The following is a 16,596-nucleotide window of genomic DNA, read 5'->3' as shown; positions in this document are numbered from 1 at the left end:
TTAGGTTAGTCTTTTCCCTTAAAATCCTAACAATTGGGTATAATCATGACATTAGGCTATTTATTCATTTTAGGCTAGTCTTCCTTCCTTTCTTTTCAACTTTTAAAATACTTAATAAATATCGATGAAGATCATACCGTTACTATATTTCATAGTAAGAAAGAAATGATTGAGGCGTAGGCCTCGATGTATGTTCTTTCCTACTTAGCGGAGAAGAAATGATTGAGGTGTGAAGCCTCGATGTATTTCTTAACCGTTGTTTAGAGAAACGATCGTGGTGTAGGCCTCGATGTGCATTCTCTAAATATTCACAAAAGAACTCTTTTTGTATCTCCTTTACTTAGCGGAGAAGAAATGATTGAGGTGTGAAACCTCGATGTATTTCTTAACCGTTATTTAGAGAAACGATTGTGGCGTAGGCCTCGATGTGTGTTCTCTAAATATGCAAAACAAAACTCTTTTTGGTATGATCTAAATCACAAATTAATTTCCCTTAAAAGACACCTAAACAAAAACACTTCAAAATATCTAATAAAGGCTCAGAGCTAATCAAAGTGAGGAAGTGATGCGATGCCTTGTAGTAGGTTTTCGTCCATCATGAAATCACACATAAAAGACACAAACCAATCTCTTTTCTCCCTTGCCTCCGAGGCATTCTTTAATCGGACACGTTATTTCCGCTCCATTCCCAGCTTAAGACTCCAGAGGTCGAGCAGCGGAGTGCGAATGTAACTTCGTCCACTAAAAAACACAAAAACAAACAAAAATATGGAGCCGAACTACGGCGCTCTGATTCCTGAAAAGGATACGTAGGCATTAGGTCGTGGGGCCTAAGCGAGCACAACTATTTATAAACCTTATTTTCCCCGTGTTTCTTTTTCTTTCTTTGGCATGCATTCCCTTAGTAATTAAGCTTTAGATTTATACACCCTTTAGATAGAAACAAACATAGGTGGATACCATCGAGTACGATGGGCGTGAGGGGTGCTAGTACCTTCCCCTTGCGTAACCGACTCCCGTACCCTATCTCTGGTCGAAAGACCTCGTTCTTATTCATCTTAGGTTTTCTGATATTCCTTTCCCTCTTTGGGATAAATATATTGGTGGCGACTCTGTTTATTTTCGCAAGCGTGCGCCAGCTGGCGACTCTGCTGGGGATGTGATAGACCTGTGCTGGTCCATTCTTAGCGAGTCGATCCTAGCCTTTGTTTGTTTCTTTTCTTTGGGTGTTTTTATTTGTTTATTTATATGCTTACATCCTGTGTATATATGTTTCCGTATCATGTTTATTTCTGTTTGCATATCGTATTTACTTTCCGCATGCATCTGGACTATATTATGGGTCCCCGTGGGGACCACATATTTTCTCTGTTTGCAGGTTGGGTGGGATGTTCTATGAGGTAAAAGGCCCAATACACAGGCTATGAGTGCACTCTAGGGACCCTAGGATAGAGTGGGAGCATAGTTTGTCTCGAGGTGTACGTCTCGGGATGGATTATGTGACCACGAGCAGAGTAGTGGTTTCAAACGGAGGTATTATCGTCACCCGCATCCGCGCTGTGACGATGCTTACCTTCGGGCGGACCGTATACTGCGTTTCATGACCTTACCCTGACCTAGACTACACCTGTGAGTGGGGAGGGAATCATACTCTATACAGGTGCAGGTACATGTTATGTTGGTGACTATTGGTTTTCCTGGCATTCAAAAAGGCGTCGAACCTTTGATCCTGGGACATTTGACTTATACAGAAGTTCTACATCAGTTATCTATCAGAATCAACGTCGAACCTCTGAATATGGAGGTTTGACCTTATATGACTTATGCAAAAGCTATCTATCAGAATCAACGTCGAACCTCTGAATCTGGAGGGTTCGACCATCTTTGACTTATGCACAAGCTGTTTATCCAGAAAGCAACGTCGAACCTCTGAATCTGGAGGATTCGACCATATCTTATTGACCATGAGAAGTTGTTATCCAAGAGGCCTTGATCCTTGATCCTGATTTATGTTGCATTTGCATCATCATTAACATTTTGCATTCATGCATGTGCATTCATGGCTACCAATACTCTTACCTATTTCTCTCCATCAGATCAGTCAAGACGATTCCTCCACACCGATATCTGACAAGAGCTCACAGAAGAAGAATCATGGAGAATTACAAATAAGATCAAGCTACCATCAGAAAACTCCATGCCCCCTAAAGGGGGCACCTTCCACCAAAGGAGCCTAAAGACTTTATGTTTGTCAGAGAACATCTCATTTGCATTAGAATAAGGCCAATCTTGCCATTGTTTAGACTTCTCAAGCATTTTCAACTGTATTACTTTTGTTGTTATCAAGTACTTCTCATTGTAAGAAACTCATTCTGTTTGAATAAATAAAAATAATGCAATATACATGTTTTTCTCAAATCATTCCATTCTTGTCATTATGTTCATTGATATTCAACTCACTTGTCTTAAGCAACCAAAAAAGGAGAATGATGAAAATCAAAAACACACGAACTACTAATTGTATGCTTTTGGAACAAGATCCTGCTGACGATGTACAGGCATTGTTTCAATTCCTAAACACCGGAGTTATAAGGGAGTGAAACCTTCGTCAACCCCTTTGAGCCTAAGGAGTAGTAGTTTCTTTTCAAAAAAAATTCAAAACCCTCAATATTAACCAGGGGCAGGGTAGTCTTCAGTTAGTGCGACCGAGCGTTCAAATTTCAGGTATTCCATCAGAGGATCAATCATATTCTATCTCTCACAACAAAGAAGAAGAGCACAATCCACAACGGATGTCTCTCATTCACTGAGAATAAGGCAGTCATAACCTTTTCATCAAGTCAGTCACAAAAGTCATACAACTTGTTCCCGAACGAGACAAAAAAGAATGAAAAAAGTTATGAATCAAAAAAGAAATAATAGCCCGCTAAGTCAAAAATAAAGGAAGAGCTTTGAAGCAAATGACTTAGGCAAAAATTAGGGCATATCCCGCTGGACAACGAAAACCAAATTCAAAAGAAACTCTTTGTCCAGGCAAAAGTTAGGGAAAGTAAAAAAACAAAGCAAAAGAAAAATCCTCCAAGGGACAAGTTGTTGTGACCATCAACAAAAGAATCAAAGGGTGGCTGCCACCTCCGCCAAAGCCATAAAGGATCCTCATCCATCACAATCCTTCCTGAAAAGTGAATACTCGTGTCGAACTAGCTGAACGTAGGACTGGAGAACATCACGAAGAAGGGGTGGGTTAAGTAGAACTTGAGCCTTTATCCTTTGTTTCTCAAACCGTGAACCCGGCCACGTTACAACCCTCAAAAGTCCTAATTGAAGCAGGGTTCGTTCCGAAAGCATACAAACTGTAAAATCATGTCAAACTGACTCCTAATGTTGCTGTGTCATTTGTGTTCGTATCAGTACAACATTTTGACAAATAAAACTTTTCTTTGAGATTAACATGTGCATTGCATTCTCATTATCCTTTTCAAAACAGAATTGTCTCTAACTTGAAAGTAAGTACTTGATACCAAGGATAGTTCAACATTGAAATTCCATCGAATAATCTTACAAAGGCAAAGGTTGGTCATCCACCGAGCAAATATCTTAAACATCCATTTGGTGGAAGAGTTCCTTTCAATATGGGGCATCCATTCCATGATCGACACTGGGGCAGTCCATCGCAAATCTCCATGATTCAAGCATTATCAAAGTTCTATCTCAAGAGATCATACAAGCTGGGGCAAGCTAGTAACAATTCATCTCTTCATCTTCAATCAAGTGTCAGATATCGAGACAAGTGTCGAGGAGTCAAGCCAAACACCTCACCTTCACAAGGGCTATCCTTCAAGCAACAACCTTCCTGCAAGGATTCCTCCATCCACTCCTTGTATCTTGGAGACAATCATTCCATCCATAGTCATACATGCATCATGCATATCATTGCATTCTCATTATCATTTTTTCCACATGATCCAATCATCAATAAAGCAGGGGCATCTACCCTACCTTGACTCTCAAACAGAATTTCAGAACTCCGCCTAATCTATTCCACAAAGCAGAAATCATAATCAATCAGTACACTGCATATAGAATCCATAACATTGCATCATCAGAAGTGCATTAAGTAAGTCAAACATTTGCATGTGAAGCATAAGCCAAGTTACTCATCAGATGGGTTCTCTACAAGCATTCAATTGATATTCCACTGGATCACTCGGAGTTACCATTGTGGTGTCATCTCCCAAAGTCAATCATGTTCATCTTTCTTCAACCCAGAGTTGATGTCTGTGAGTTCAACCCAGAGTTGACTTTCCCTCCATATTTTGACCCCGAGTTAATGATCTCTCTCCCATTCAACCCAGAGTTGACGGTTATCTCTTGTCTTTTCCCGCTCAACCCAGAGTTGACGATTGTCTTTTATTCAACCCAGAGTTGACCCTTTTCTTTCTTCCCTTCTCAACCCAGAGTTGATAGTTATCCCTTATTTAATCCAGAATTGATTTCTCTTCCCCTCTCAACCCAGAGTTGATGGTTATCCCTTATTCAATCCAGAATTGATTTCTCTTTCCCTCTCAACCCACAGTTAATGTTTATCCCTTGTTCAATCCAGAATTGACTCCTCCTTTCCCGCTCAACCCAGAGTTGACGGTTACCTTCTTTCTCTCCCATCCAACCCAGAGTTGATGGTTATTCCTAATCGATCATCTTTCCTCTTTCAACCCAGAGTTGGATTACCCTCTCTCAACCCAGAGTTGATGTCTACCCATTATCCTCAACCTAGAGTTGATTTCCCTTTATCCTTCAACCCAGAGTTGACCCACGTTTGCTTTTTCAACCCAGAGTTGACGTTTATTTCATTTCTAACCCAAAGTTAAATTACTTTCTCTCAACCCAGAGTTGATGTCTATCTCTTGTTTTCAACCCAGAGTTGATTTTCTTTCCTTCTTTCTCAACCCAGAGTTGATGCCTATATCTTGTCCCATTAATACTGATTTCCCTTTCTATTCTCAACCCAGAGTTGATGTTTACATCTCGTCCAACCCAGAGTTGACTTCCCCTTTATTCTTCGACCCAGAGTTGACCCGCTATTCTTCTTCAACCCAGAGTTGAATTTTATTCCATTTTAACCCAGAGTTACTTTAATCAATCCAGAATTGATACACTTTTCCTCAGTGGAGTTGACGCCATTTCTTCCCCAGTGGATCTTATCTCTCATCGGGCAAATTTTCGGGTTCTCTTGATATTTAATCTTCTTCTACCTTGAATGTTCGAAAGGCTAGCGCCAATCTCACTTTCAGGTTTAAGACGATTAAATAGGGGCAGCTGTTGCACCCCAAAATTTGCCCACCTAATTTTATTTTAACTGGCTTAAGATTCGCATTCCATGCATACATTCATTAGGTCATCCAATGCACCATATTTCATTAATCCGTAAAACTTAGCATGAGATCAAGGGTCTTGGAGATTAAGAGTTCTACCTCACTCAAGCTTGATTCATTTGGTTCTTATTTGAATATGGGACTATGGGATTAAGGCTCGGATCCATGGTATGTCGTGTCATCATCATACAAAGTCATTCTATTTCAAGGAGCTTGGATTATGGTTTCATCTCATCAACAAAAGTATAATATATTGGGTTACTTGGATCACAAGTTACGTATGTTTTGGACCTTATGAGAGTTAGAGTTCACTTGGTATATTATGAATCCTATCAAGAGTGGAAGTGTTTGGCCGAGACTTTTAAGCAAGTCTATATTATATTTTGGAGTTATCCCATCATATGAACATGCACTCAAGGTTACAAGAATTGATAAAGCTAGAAAATTAAAATTCAAAAAAGGCCAATGGAGGGAAAAGTCATCATACAAAATTCAAATCAAATGCCAATACCACATCCTCCAAATTCCACAAGGTCCATTCATTACAAATTGCCAAACTTCATTACAACAAATGCTGATATTATTTTTATTACAAATCCACATCATTCATGATCTCAAGCCCAAGAATCGCTACAAGACGGTGTCTCAAACAAATCAAAAAAAAGAGAAAAAAAGAGAAGTTTATTACAACTTCAAGAATCAAAGAGATACGTTTTATGAAAGTCATGGCATTATACACTTCATAGTTCAAATAGCATATTCTACTACAAATCCTAGTTCTCCTACAACAGCATCACATCTTCACATCCATACCAAAACAGCCCCTGTATTCATCATAAAACCTGCATCCATCTTCACTTCTTCATGTCCGAACCAGCCCTTCAACAACTCACCAATAGACGAGAAAAAAATGCAGCCATTAACCCTACAAAATAGAAGTGAAGAAATACAACAAGTCAGTCCTGCATCCATACATTCAACCATAACAAAATTCCCTAAACAATTCTCTAACCTTCCTAACTGTCCCTGTACACATAACTTAACCACCTCATAACAGTTATAACAGCCTTTCCTAACCAATTTTAACTATCAGCCCCTAACCCCTTCTAACAGTTAATCAATTAACTGCCTCTAACCATACAACTAACTGTCAAACAGATTTCCAACTGCAACCTAACAGAAAAACCAACCTCTAACCGATTCTATAACTACCAAAACAGAAATATAACAAACTGCTAACTGCAAAATCAGGAGCTAACTAACCTTCATTGCTATAAAATCAGGACCTCCACCTTCATTCAGCTTCTTCACCACAATTCCTCTACCATTCTTCCAAATTCTCAGCCTCTCAACCATTCTCTCATCTCCATACACATCATCCTTCAATCTCTCTCCCGATTCACTTCTCACCTTCCATCATCATCTCCATCATCTTCAATCTCTTCAATCTTCATCAAACTTCTCCACCATTTTCTCTTCATTGATCCTTATCACTCTCCCCAACCGTCTTCATCTTCTCAACCGTCAATCATCATCATCTTCACCACCACTTCAAGAATTCTCTTCATCATCCTCAATATATCATCAGTATCTTTCTCCTTCTCCATTCAATTTACTGGTAATGATATAGAGCATCGATAACAGAAATTAAAGAAGTAGAAAAGCGTAACAGAAAAAGAATCTCAAGCAATTGAATTCGAAGCGGAAGACGATAGCTATTACCTGGATTTCACGAAGACACCTCTCCGGCGCCGTCAGTGCGAAGAGCCACCGGAAGCTGCCCCGGTCAGTAAGTTCTCGAATCACTCATCCTTTCCCTGTGTCGTTCATTACTCTCTCTATGATGCTTGAATTCGTTGAAGCTCAGGCTTGAATCTGCTCTCTTAGACTTAGGGTTCACTCTTGTTAGATTCTTAGGCGAGAGATAAGAGACGATGGAGAGGTGGGGAGTCTGATTTCACGAAAGGAGATGTCTTTTGGTTCGCGGCGGCGTTCAAAACGCTCGCCGGAGTGGTTGGCCGCCGGAGGCGCCGTTTGTGAAGAGAGTGAGATGAGAGAGTCTGAGTAAGAGAAAAGCTGAATCGTTACCAATAAACCCTAATTTCCCCCAATTTCCCTTTTAGTTTTTTTATTAAATTTAATCCAATTATTTTAATTAATATCAAAATTAGGTAATAGAGATTGAAATCTGATGGATCACTTTGCACCGGGCCTATGAATTTCAGAATCTGCACCCCCTCTGAGCCCATATCTTTTTCTGACATAAGAAAATCTGAACAAAAACAATTTGTGTGGGCCGGTTCCCTGGGCCCTGCGCCCATTTACTCTTCACACCATATATTTCAGTTTACACCCCCAGTTTCAATTGATATTGTTAGGTTCTAATTAGATTTTTTACCATTTCTTTGAGTAAATAAAAGCTAATTTTTTCCTATGAATTTTGAGACTTTAACATAATTTTTGACATAAAAAACGATCACAAAAAATATTAGTTTAGGCTTTTATTTTAATTCTTTTTCTTGATTAGAATTCTTGCCTTTGTTATATAAAAATCATAGAAAATAATTAGTCTTTTAATCCATTTTGACTTGTTTAGTTTCATGTTTTTGTACTAATTTTGCATTATATTGTGAATTGTTTTGAACCATTTGTTTTCATGTTGTGCTATACTTTCAAGTCATCCTTTTAGTCATTTTTGTACTAATTTTGTACCATTGTTTACTTGTAATTTTTACTTGTATTTGTGGTTTCACTTGTGTGTTTCCTTAGATTTTAGGACCTGTAATCTCCATAACCTTTAGGTTAGTCTTTTCCCTTAAAATCCTAACAATTGGGTATAATCATGACATTAGGCTATTTATTCATTTTAGGCTAGTCTTCCTTCCTTTCTTTTCAACTTTTAAAATACTTAATAAATATCGATGAAGATCATACCGTTACTATATTTCATAGTAAGAAAGAAATGATTGAGGCGTAGGCCTCGATGTATGTTCTTTCCTACTTAGCGGAGAAGAAATGATTGAGGTGTGAAGCCTCGATGTATTTCTTAACCGTTGTTTAGAGAAACGATCGTGGTGTAGGCCTCGATGTGCATTCTCTAAATATTCACAAAAGAACTCTTTTTGTATCTCCTTTACTTAGCGGAGAAGAAATGATTGAGGTGTGAAACCTCGATGTATTTCTTAACCGTTATTTAGAGAAACGATTGTGGCGTAGGCCTCGATGTGTGTTCTCTAAATATGCAAAACAAAACTCTTTTTGGTATGATCTAAATCACAAATTAATTTCCCTTAAAAGACACCTAAACAAAAACACTTCAAAATATCTAATAAAGGCTCAGAGCTAATCAAAGTGAGGAAGTGATGCGATGCCTTGTAGTAGGTTTTCGTCCATCATGAAATCACACATAAAAGACACAAACCAATCTCTTTTCTCCCTTGCCTCCGAGGCATTCTTTAATCGGACACGTTATTTCCGCTCCATTCCCAGCTTAAGACTCCAGAGGTCGAGCAGCGGAGTGCGAATGTAACTTCGTCCACTAAAAAACACAAAAACAAACAAAAATATGGAGCCGAACTACGGCGCTCTGATTCCTGAAAAGGATACGTAGGCATTAGGTCGTGGGGCCTAAGCGAGCACAACTATTTATAAACCTTATTTTCCCCGTGTTTCTTTTTCTTTCTTTGGCATGCATTCCCTTAGTAATTAAGCTTTAGATTTATACACCCTTTAGATAGCAACAAACATAGGTGGATACCATCGAGTACGATGGGCGTGAGGGGTGCTAGTACCTTCCCCTTGCGTAACCGACTCCCGTACCCTATCTCTGGTCGAAAGACCTCGTTCTTATTCATCTTAGGTTTTCTGATATTCCTTTCCCTCTTTGGGATAAATATATTGGTGGCGACTCTGTTTATTTTCGCAAGCGTGCGACACCCGGCCCCGCCCGCGTGTCGACGCCAGCTGCGCCGCCGCCCGCTCGCGTCTAGCCGACGCAGTCTGGGACTCCCTGCCCTGTCTGATGCGTGCTGGCTGGTTGCCTGTCATGTTCCTGTAAACAATCGAAATTGAAATCGATTAATATGCGAGACAAATGAAAAAACAAAAAAAAATTGCACTTCTGATACAGTTCGGAAGTTCATTTCCGAAACTGGGATGGAGGTGTTTTTGGAAATGAACTTCCGAAACACCCCTGCGCAGAGCTTTTCTTCAACCTTCAATGGCAGACCCCAAAATCAAAATTCAAACCTATGTATACACATTCTAAACATCCTAAATATCAGTATAAACCTAACCTAATACATTTTTTGCTATTTGTAAACACCCTAATATACATTTTAATCATAGATCTTAAAATCAAAATGCTTACCTATTGAATAGATTGGAGGACTTTAGAATGTAATAGAGCAACTAGATGGAGCCTTTGAGGTAGCTTGGAACTGGTTTGCACAAAAATCTCTTTGGGGTTGAGTTTGAAGAAGATTAGGGTAAATGATTTGGGGGAGGGGGCCGTTTTGCTTAATCTGCAAAACGCGCAGTATTTCGGAAATGAACTTCCGAAATGCTGTTTTCGGAAATGAACTTCCGAAATAAGTCAAATTTTTTTAAAATAAAAGGCGCTTTCGGAGATGCATCTCCGAAAACACCTTTTTCTTGCATTTCGGAAGTTCATTTCCGAAGTCAGGGGTAGTTTGGGTTTTTCACCAGAGGTGAACTAGAAGGTTGAGAGGTTGGTAAAGAAATTTTCTAAAAAAGTGAGTGTTTGAGAGAGTGTTCAAAAGAGAGTGTTGCTAGTATTTCTCGGATATGGTTGAACATACAAGTTAGAATTTAACTCCATCTAAGAGGGATGTGGATCCTCTACAGCTTTGTAATAACTTTCTTAAAAATGAATATGAAGATTTAGATACCTAAAGGTACTGCAGATACACAGTATAATACCATACTCTAGTTATTAAACGGGAATAAATAGGAAAAAGAAACTACTATTATTTTAATTATTTATATCAGTAAACAGTCCTCATCATTCCAAATGACAATGAGACGTACAAGGGTAAGTGGTCCCTTATCTCATTGTTCAGGTAGGTTTCATACCTAATCTCCTAAAAGATCTATGACACGTTCTAAGCTACATCTACACATTTGTGTTACAGTACAACATAACAAACCAAACATTAAATCATGGCCGAGAGCCCGAGACAGGTATTTAATTTCCAACACAACTCACAGAGAATTATCTAAGTGAAGAACCTTGTCAGAAAGAAAGAGAATAAAATAAAATTGTGAAAAGGAAAATGCTATCATTTATACTTTATGCTGATCTAGTTTCAGTGCAAATTTGTTCTCACACTTTATGATACAACAAAAGCAACATGCTTCTCATGATTTTCATAAGATCCTACACAAAATGAAGCATATTACAAAACTGGCTATTTCTAAGAGATTATTGAGGCATTGGCTTAGTGGGAGGAAAATACTATCTGTTTAATGAGTGAAATGAAGAATTAAAACATGGTTAACCCGAGGCAGGAAAGTTGAATTTATTTATGACCACCCATCATTTCTGAGCAATTTTTCTATAAAGCAGCAGATTTATACTTCCACAATTCAAAACAAAATGCTGCATGTGTGTCATTCTTCAGAACATGGCTAAGCTCAGATCTAAATCTTCTGTTTCAGAACATGGCGCAGCTGAACCTTGTTGCTTTCCATCCTAGCTTCCATTAGTCTTGACTTCAAACTACCCTTTGGTCCAGTACGCGGAATGCAGCCTTTCATGCCTCGATTATGCACGCTTCCTGACTCAGGAGAACTTAATTGGCATATAATGTCTTGGGGGCTTAGTCCACTTTTATCAAGTCCCCATTCAGGAGACATGACTCCCCCATTAGATACCTTTCCATTTGAAAGCCTCCCGTTCATTCCCTCCATAGAGATAATCTTAAAATTGTCCTCGTTTGTCAGTCCTGACCTCCAAAGCCTTGCTATGGATGATATCCTCTTTGATGGCTTAGTTGGAACTGAACAGACTTCACTTATTTCAGTTAATGGGGTCTCCTCACCTGCATTTCCTTCCCATTCTATCACACTTATCCCCGAGGCATTGCTCTTTCGACCTTTCTTAGTCACCGAAGGGGCACTCCCTTCGGGTGAACAACTTGATCCTTGATCTTCAACATGGCTCGCCGTTTCCCATCCACTTTCATCTTCTTCTATATCACAGTTGTTATCAATATATATGTCAGAACGTCTCTGAAGACCATTCTTACTTATCAAGTTGGCTTCAGGACTAACCGTGTGAATCTTTGAAGCATGACTCACCGGAGAGTAAGCAATGCATGACTCGGTGTCTCTCTCGTTGGGTTCACCAGAATTTACATCTTCGAAAATGGCAAATATATCGTCTGGATTGGATGGCTCATATGAAAATCCCTTGATGTCTTGGATGTTCACAGCAGCTGTAGCCTGTTGAAGTGATTGTGCCTCTCTGATCTCCTTAGCATTTGAGTTTATATTAACTGACTTGAGAAAGGTTTCAAGATATGCTACAAGTTCATTCATCTGTGAATACTTTTCGTCAAGAGCAACTTTTGCATCTATCAATTTCATATGAACACGTTCTTCGCGCCACACTTCAGCCATCTGTAACATCCTTCTCTCCTCCTCCATTTCTTCCCTAATTGTCATAGATTCTCTCTTTAATGCTTCAACTTCAGCCTTGTCTTCTCCAATTTCCTTAGCAAGCTCGTCACAAACTTCCTCGATCAATTCTCTGGCCTTCCTTTCTTTCTCATAGTCCTGCATGCAACGTTTTGCTAACAACTTAGCATCAGCCAACTCATTAACCAGCCTGGAATTGACAATTTCAATCCTTTGGCGACTTTTCCTTTCTCGGTTCAAATCTGATTTAATATCATCAACATATGCACAGATTTTCTCATGCTCTTTGCTTCTCCATGAGGCCCTTTCTTCACTGACTTTCTTTAAGAAATGCTCAAGTTTCTTTTTGGAGGAATGACGCTCAGTCTCAAGCTCCTGAATCCGCACATGTGCCTGCTCTAATTCTGCTTCAAGTGCAGAAACAGTGCTATCCTTTTGGTCTATAAGTTTCATCTGGCTGTAAATATGCTGCCCCTCATCTGATGTTTCTAAACTAACAGGATCCCACTTTGTCATTCCCTCCATTGCAGCTGAAGAAAACTGGAAAGAAGGGTCGAGCTGCAGAAGAACAAAAAAGGTTTAAGACTAACACTTAAAAGGTGATACTTTTGGAAATCATAAAACATCCAGAATTGAAAAGTTCATTAAAGAGCTTGTTAGACTATAAGAAAATATTTTATAATATCTTAACAGTATGTTTCAGAGTCACAATAACGCAAAGTTCCTTAAGTTAGACTGTCAAGTGTCACTATCAAGATAATGCTTGCCCAGCAGCAGACACACACTATAACAGTAATTAGACCTTGATTGAAAATATTGGGATAAAATAGAACTGGGATAACAAATATTTGGATAGAGTGTTTTAGTTTTTTTCGTAGGATTATTCTCTTATCTTATCATGCAACAGCGCAATTTTAATTCAGTCTAAAGTTTTTCTTTATCTTGGTATGACTTTCACTCAATAATCTCTAGTTAATAAATAGGGAACGTAATACCTCACAAAAATGTCCATCTTTTGTCTCAGGAATGGAACGGCGCCTTTGTGATGGATTCTTCATGCCAGATCCATGCATAACACCATTTTGATTACTAAGATATGGGTGGTCTGCATAGCCAATTCCATTCTGCTGCATACAAGTTTTGCAGTTAAAAACTAGAAGTGAAAAGCTATTAAATTTTCAAAAGAAACAAACTGCCAGGATCTGAAAATAATGACGATAATTACATGACATTGGCATACATACCTAATAGACTTGCATTGCTCTATTAAGGAATCTAGTAAATAAGGGATACGATTCAACCGTGGACAGCTCAGTTAAGTTTAAGCATTAACAGAATAAGTTCAGTATGCAAATACGTTTACACTATAGATATAATTAACAGCATTTATAACACAAATTCAATATCTCAAAAGACAAACCCTTGTTCATTTCTTTACTTATTACCAAAAACAACAACGGCTTCTGCAATAGACCAAAATCAATCACGAACCAACCAACAACGCAGCATTTTTTAGGCCTCAGTTCATATATATGCTTTTATTTTTCCCTTTAATTGAAGATCATGGATCACTATTACTCCAGCACCCGCATTTCATTCTTGCATATTTACTCATTACCAATCAATCATTTGCTTCTAACTTAACATAGAAGAAAAAACCAACCAACAAAAATCAAAAGATAAATAGTACCCTATAAAAGGGATATATCATATCATGGAAAGTGAAAGCTTAATAAAAACACAGAAATGGAATATGCAGAATAATGAAAACTTGAAAAAAGGAACTGAATCACAAAGGTCAAACTTAAACTTCAAAATCAAGCAACACCAATAAGCATAAAACATACAAACAAAACAGCTTTAACAAAAAAGGGTTTTTTCAATTGACTCATTCAGTGTTTTTTTTTTTTTTTTGAGTTTATCTATTGGACTAAACACTTGAGTATAAAAACAATTTATATATGAAATTTTTATATAGAAATAGCTTATTCATAAGCACTTAATTAAATTATTTATTCAAGCAAAATCTAAAGATAAAAAACCAGCTAAACTAGAAAGAAAACACAATTTTGAATCAAAAATAAAAACTTCAAACAGATATAGAAAAAATTTCAAACAGATATAGAAAAAATGCAAGCAAAAGGAAATTTCTATTAAAAAATAAACTTCAACAAAAGAGAGTTTAATTACCTGAAGTCTCAAACCACCTCGAGTTCCACAATCACCGGTCGCCTCCACTTCCGGCAACTGCATCCGCCAAAGTCCAGCAGCAAGCTTCCTCGCCGACACAGCCCCCTGCATCTTCTCCCTTTTCCGACAAACCTCCTCCACTGGATCACCGCCACCACCGACACCACCATTAGGGATCTTCAACTTCAACGAAGGAGATTCAGGCCTGCTCCGTCTCCCCGTCGACGAACCGCTTCTCCTCACACGATTCCCCGGCGTCTTAAACTTCTTACGTGAGGTTTTCCAATAAGGTCGAAGATCTGAATCGGGAGAGTGGCTGGGAGCAATGCTCGCCGTGAAATGCGGTAGCTGTCGGTGAGAGTCGCCGGAGATCTTCATCATCGCCGCCGAGTATCAGCCATTTTAAGAAATAGTAATAAGCCTAGTAGGAGCGTTTTCTGTTTGATGAAATGCTTGAAAGAGGAATAACAGAAATAAAGAAAATTCTGAGTGTAAAAGTGTGGTAGAGTTTATGAAGTGTGTTGTGTATGTGGAAATAAGTTAGAAAAAAATGGAATCCGAAGAGATTGTTAGTGTGAAAGAGAAAATGAGGCGCAGAGATTCTAAGATTTTTTTTGGAACTGTTGTTAACAAGAGATAGAGAAGAAAAAGTTGTTTGTGTACGGTCAACGTGATGCTACTACTATCGTTTTAACTTTTTTAGAGCTGTGTTAGTTTTCTCTTTTTCTTTTTTTACCGGTGTTATTTTATTGAAAACTGTATTTTTTTTCTGGCTGAAAATACAAGAAATTGACGTCTTTGAGATAACTAGTAACAAACCCGTGCATACGCACGGGTTCTGTTCGGTTACGTGAATTTGAATACATAATTTATTTTAAATAAAAATCTTAAAAAAGAAAAAAAAATAAATAATTGATTACTTCGTATATAAAAATATTTAGATCAATAATAGATTTTTTTTCCCGTATGCTATCTTTGGATTAAAATTATTTAATCATAAATACCATTTCTCGTATATAAAATATTTAGATCAATAATAGATTTTTTTTCATATACAAACTTCATTTTTGTTTAGGTATCATTTACAAAAATATTTGGATCAATAGTAAATTTCGTATATAAAAATATTTAGATCAATAATAATTTTTTTACCGTATACCATTTTGTGAATAAAATATATTTCGGTCATAAATACCATTTTTCGTAAATAATAATTTTTTTTTGTATAAAAATATTATTTTTATTTAGGTATCATTTGCAAAAATATTTGGATCAACATTAAATTTTCGTATATTAAATTATTTAAATCAATAATATATTTCTTCACGTATACCATTTTTGGATCAAAAATATTTGATCATAAATACCATTTCTCGTATATAAAAATATTTAGGTCAATAATAGGTTTTTTCCCGTATACAAACTTCATTTTTGTTTAGGTATGATTTACAAAAATATTTGGATCAATAGTAAATTTGGTATATAAAAATATTTACATTAATAGTATATTTTTACCCGTACACCATTTTTGAATAAAAATATTTGAATCATAAATAACATGTTTCGTAAATAATAATACAAATATTATTTTTATTTAGGTATCATTTACAAAAATATTTGGATCAATATTAAATTTTCGTATAAAAAATATTTAGATAAATAATAGATTTTTTCCTGTATACCATTTTTTGATCAAAAATATTTAATATTAAATACCATTTCTCGTGTATAAAAATATTTAGATAAATAATAGTTTTTTTTCCCGTATACAGACCTCATTTTTGTTTAGGTATCATTTACAAAAATATTTGGATCAATAGTAAATTCCGTATATAAAAATATTTAGATCAATAGTAGATTATTTTCCCGTATACCATTTTGGAATAAGAATATTTGGATCATAAATACCATTTTTCTCGTAAATAATAGATTTTTTCCATATACAAATATTATTTTTGTTTAGGTGTCATTTACATAAATATTTGGATCAATATCAAATTTTCGTATATAAAAATATTTAGATCAATAATATATTTTTTGGCCTATTCCATTATTGAATTAAAAATAATTGGGTCATAAATAACATTTTTCGTATATAAAAATATTTAGATCAATAATAGATTTTTTCCCGTTTACAAATTTCATTTTTGTTTTGGTATCATTTACAAAAATATTTGTATCAATAGTAAATTTCGTATATAAAAATATTTAGATCAATAGTAGATTATTTTCCCGTATACCATTTTGGAATAAGAATATTTGGATCATAAATACAATTGTTCGTAAATAATAGATTTTTTCCATATACAAATATTATTTTTGTTTAGGTGTCATTTACAAAAATATTTGGATCAATATCAAATTTTCGTATATA

General features: G+C 36.7%; 1 protein-coding gene across 2 annotated transcripts; it reads right to left on the bottom strand.

Moving 5' to 3' along the window:
* Positions 1–10,652: 10,652 nt before the first annotated feature.
* LOC131642577 (uncharacterized) lies at positions 10,653–14,895 on the bottom strand. Of its 2 annotated transcripts, none has more exons than XM_058912809.1 (3): positions 14,223–14,895; positions 13,028–13,159; positions 10,653–12,590 (listed from the first exon to the last, which is right to left on the bottom strand). In XM_058912809.1, exons 1-3 carry the CDS (start codon positions 14,601–14,603, stop codon positions 11,034–11,036), a joined length of 2,070 nt encoding a protein of 689 aa, XP_058768792.1. In that variant the 5' UTR covers positions 14,604–14,895; the 3' UTR covers positions 10,653–11,033. The 2 variants fall into 2 exon arrangements, with proteins under 2 accessions (XP_058768792.1, XP_058768793.1); XM_058912810.1 differs by having other exon boundaries at positions 13,028–13,156; positions 14,223–14,894.
* Between the last annotated feature and the right edge of the window lie 1,701 nt (positions 14,896–16,596).

The sequence above is a fragment of the Vicia villosa genome, unplaced genomic scaffold (genome assembly GCF_029867415.1).
Source record: "Vicia villosa cultivar HV-30 ecotype Madison, WI unplaced genomic scaffold, Vvil1.0 ctg.005345F_1_1, whole genome shotgun sequence".
Lineage (NCBI taxonomy): Eukaryota > Viridiplantae > Streptophyta > Magnoliopsida > Fabales > Fabaceae > Vicia > Vicia villosa.
This window is presented reverse-complemented; position numbering and strand designations above follow the sequence as displayed.

Coding starts and splice junctions, on each gene's coding strand:
- LOC131642577 (XM_058912809.1), bottom strand. CDS start 14,603: ATGATGAAGATCTCCGGCGACTCTCACCGACAGCTACCGCATTTCACG. Junction 13,160..14,222: donor GAGGTGGTTTGAGACTTCAG/GTAATTAAACTC, acceptor ACTTGTATGCAG/CAGAATGGAATTGGCTATGC. Junction 12,591..13,027: donor AAGATGGACATTTTTGTGAG/GTATTACGTTCC, acceptor GTTCTTCTGCAG/CTCGACCCTTCTTTCCAGTT.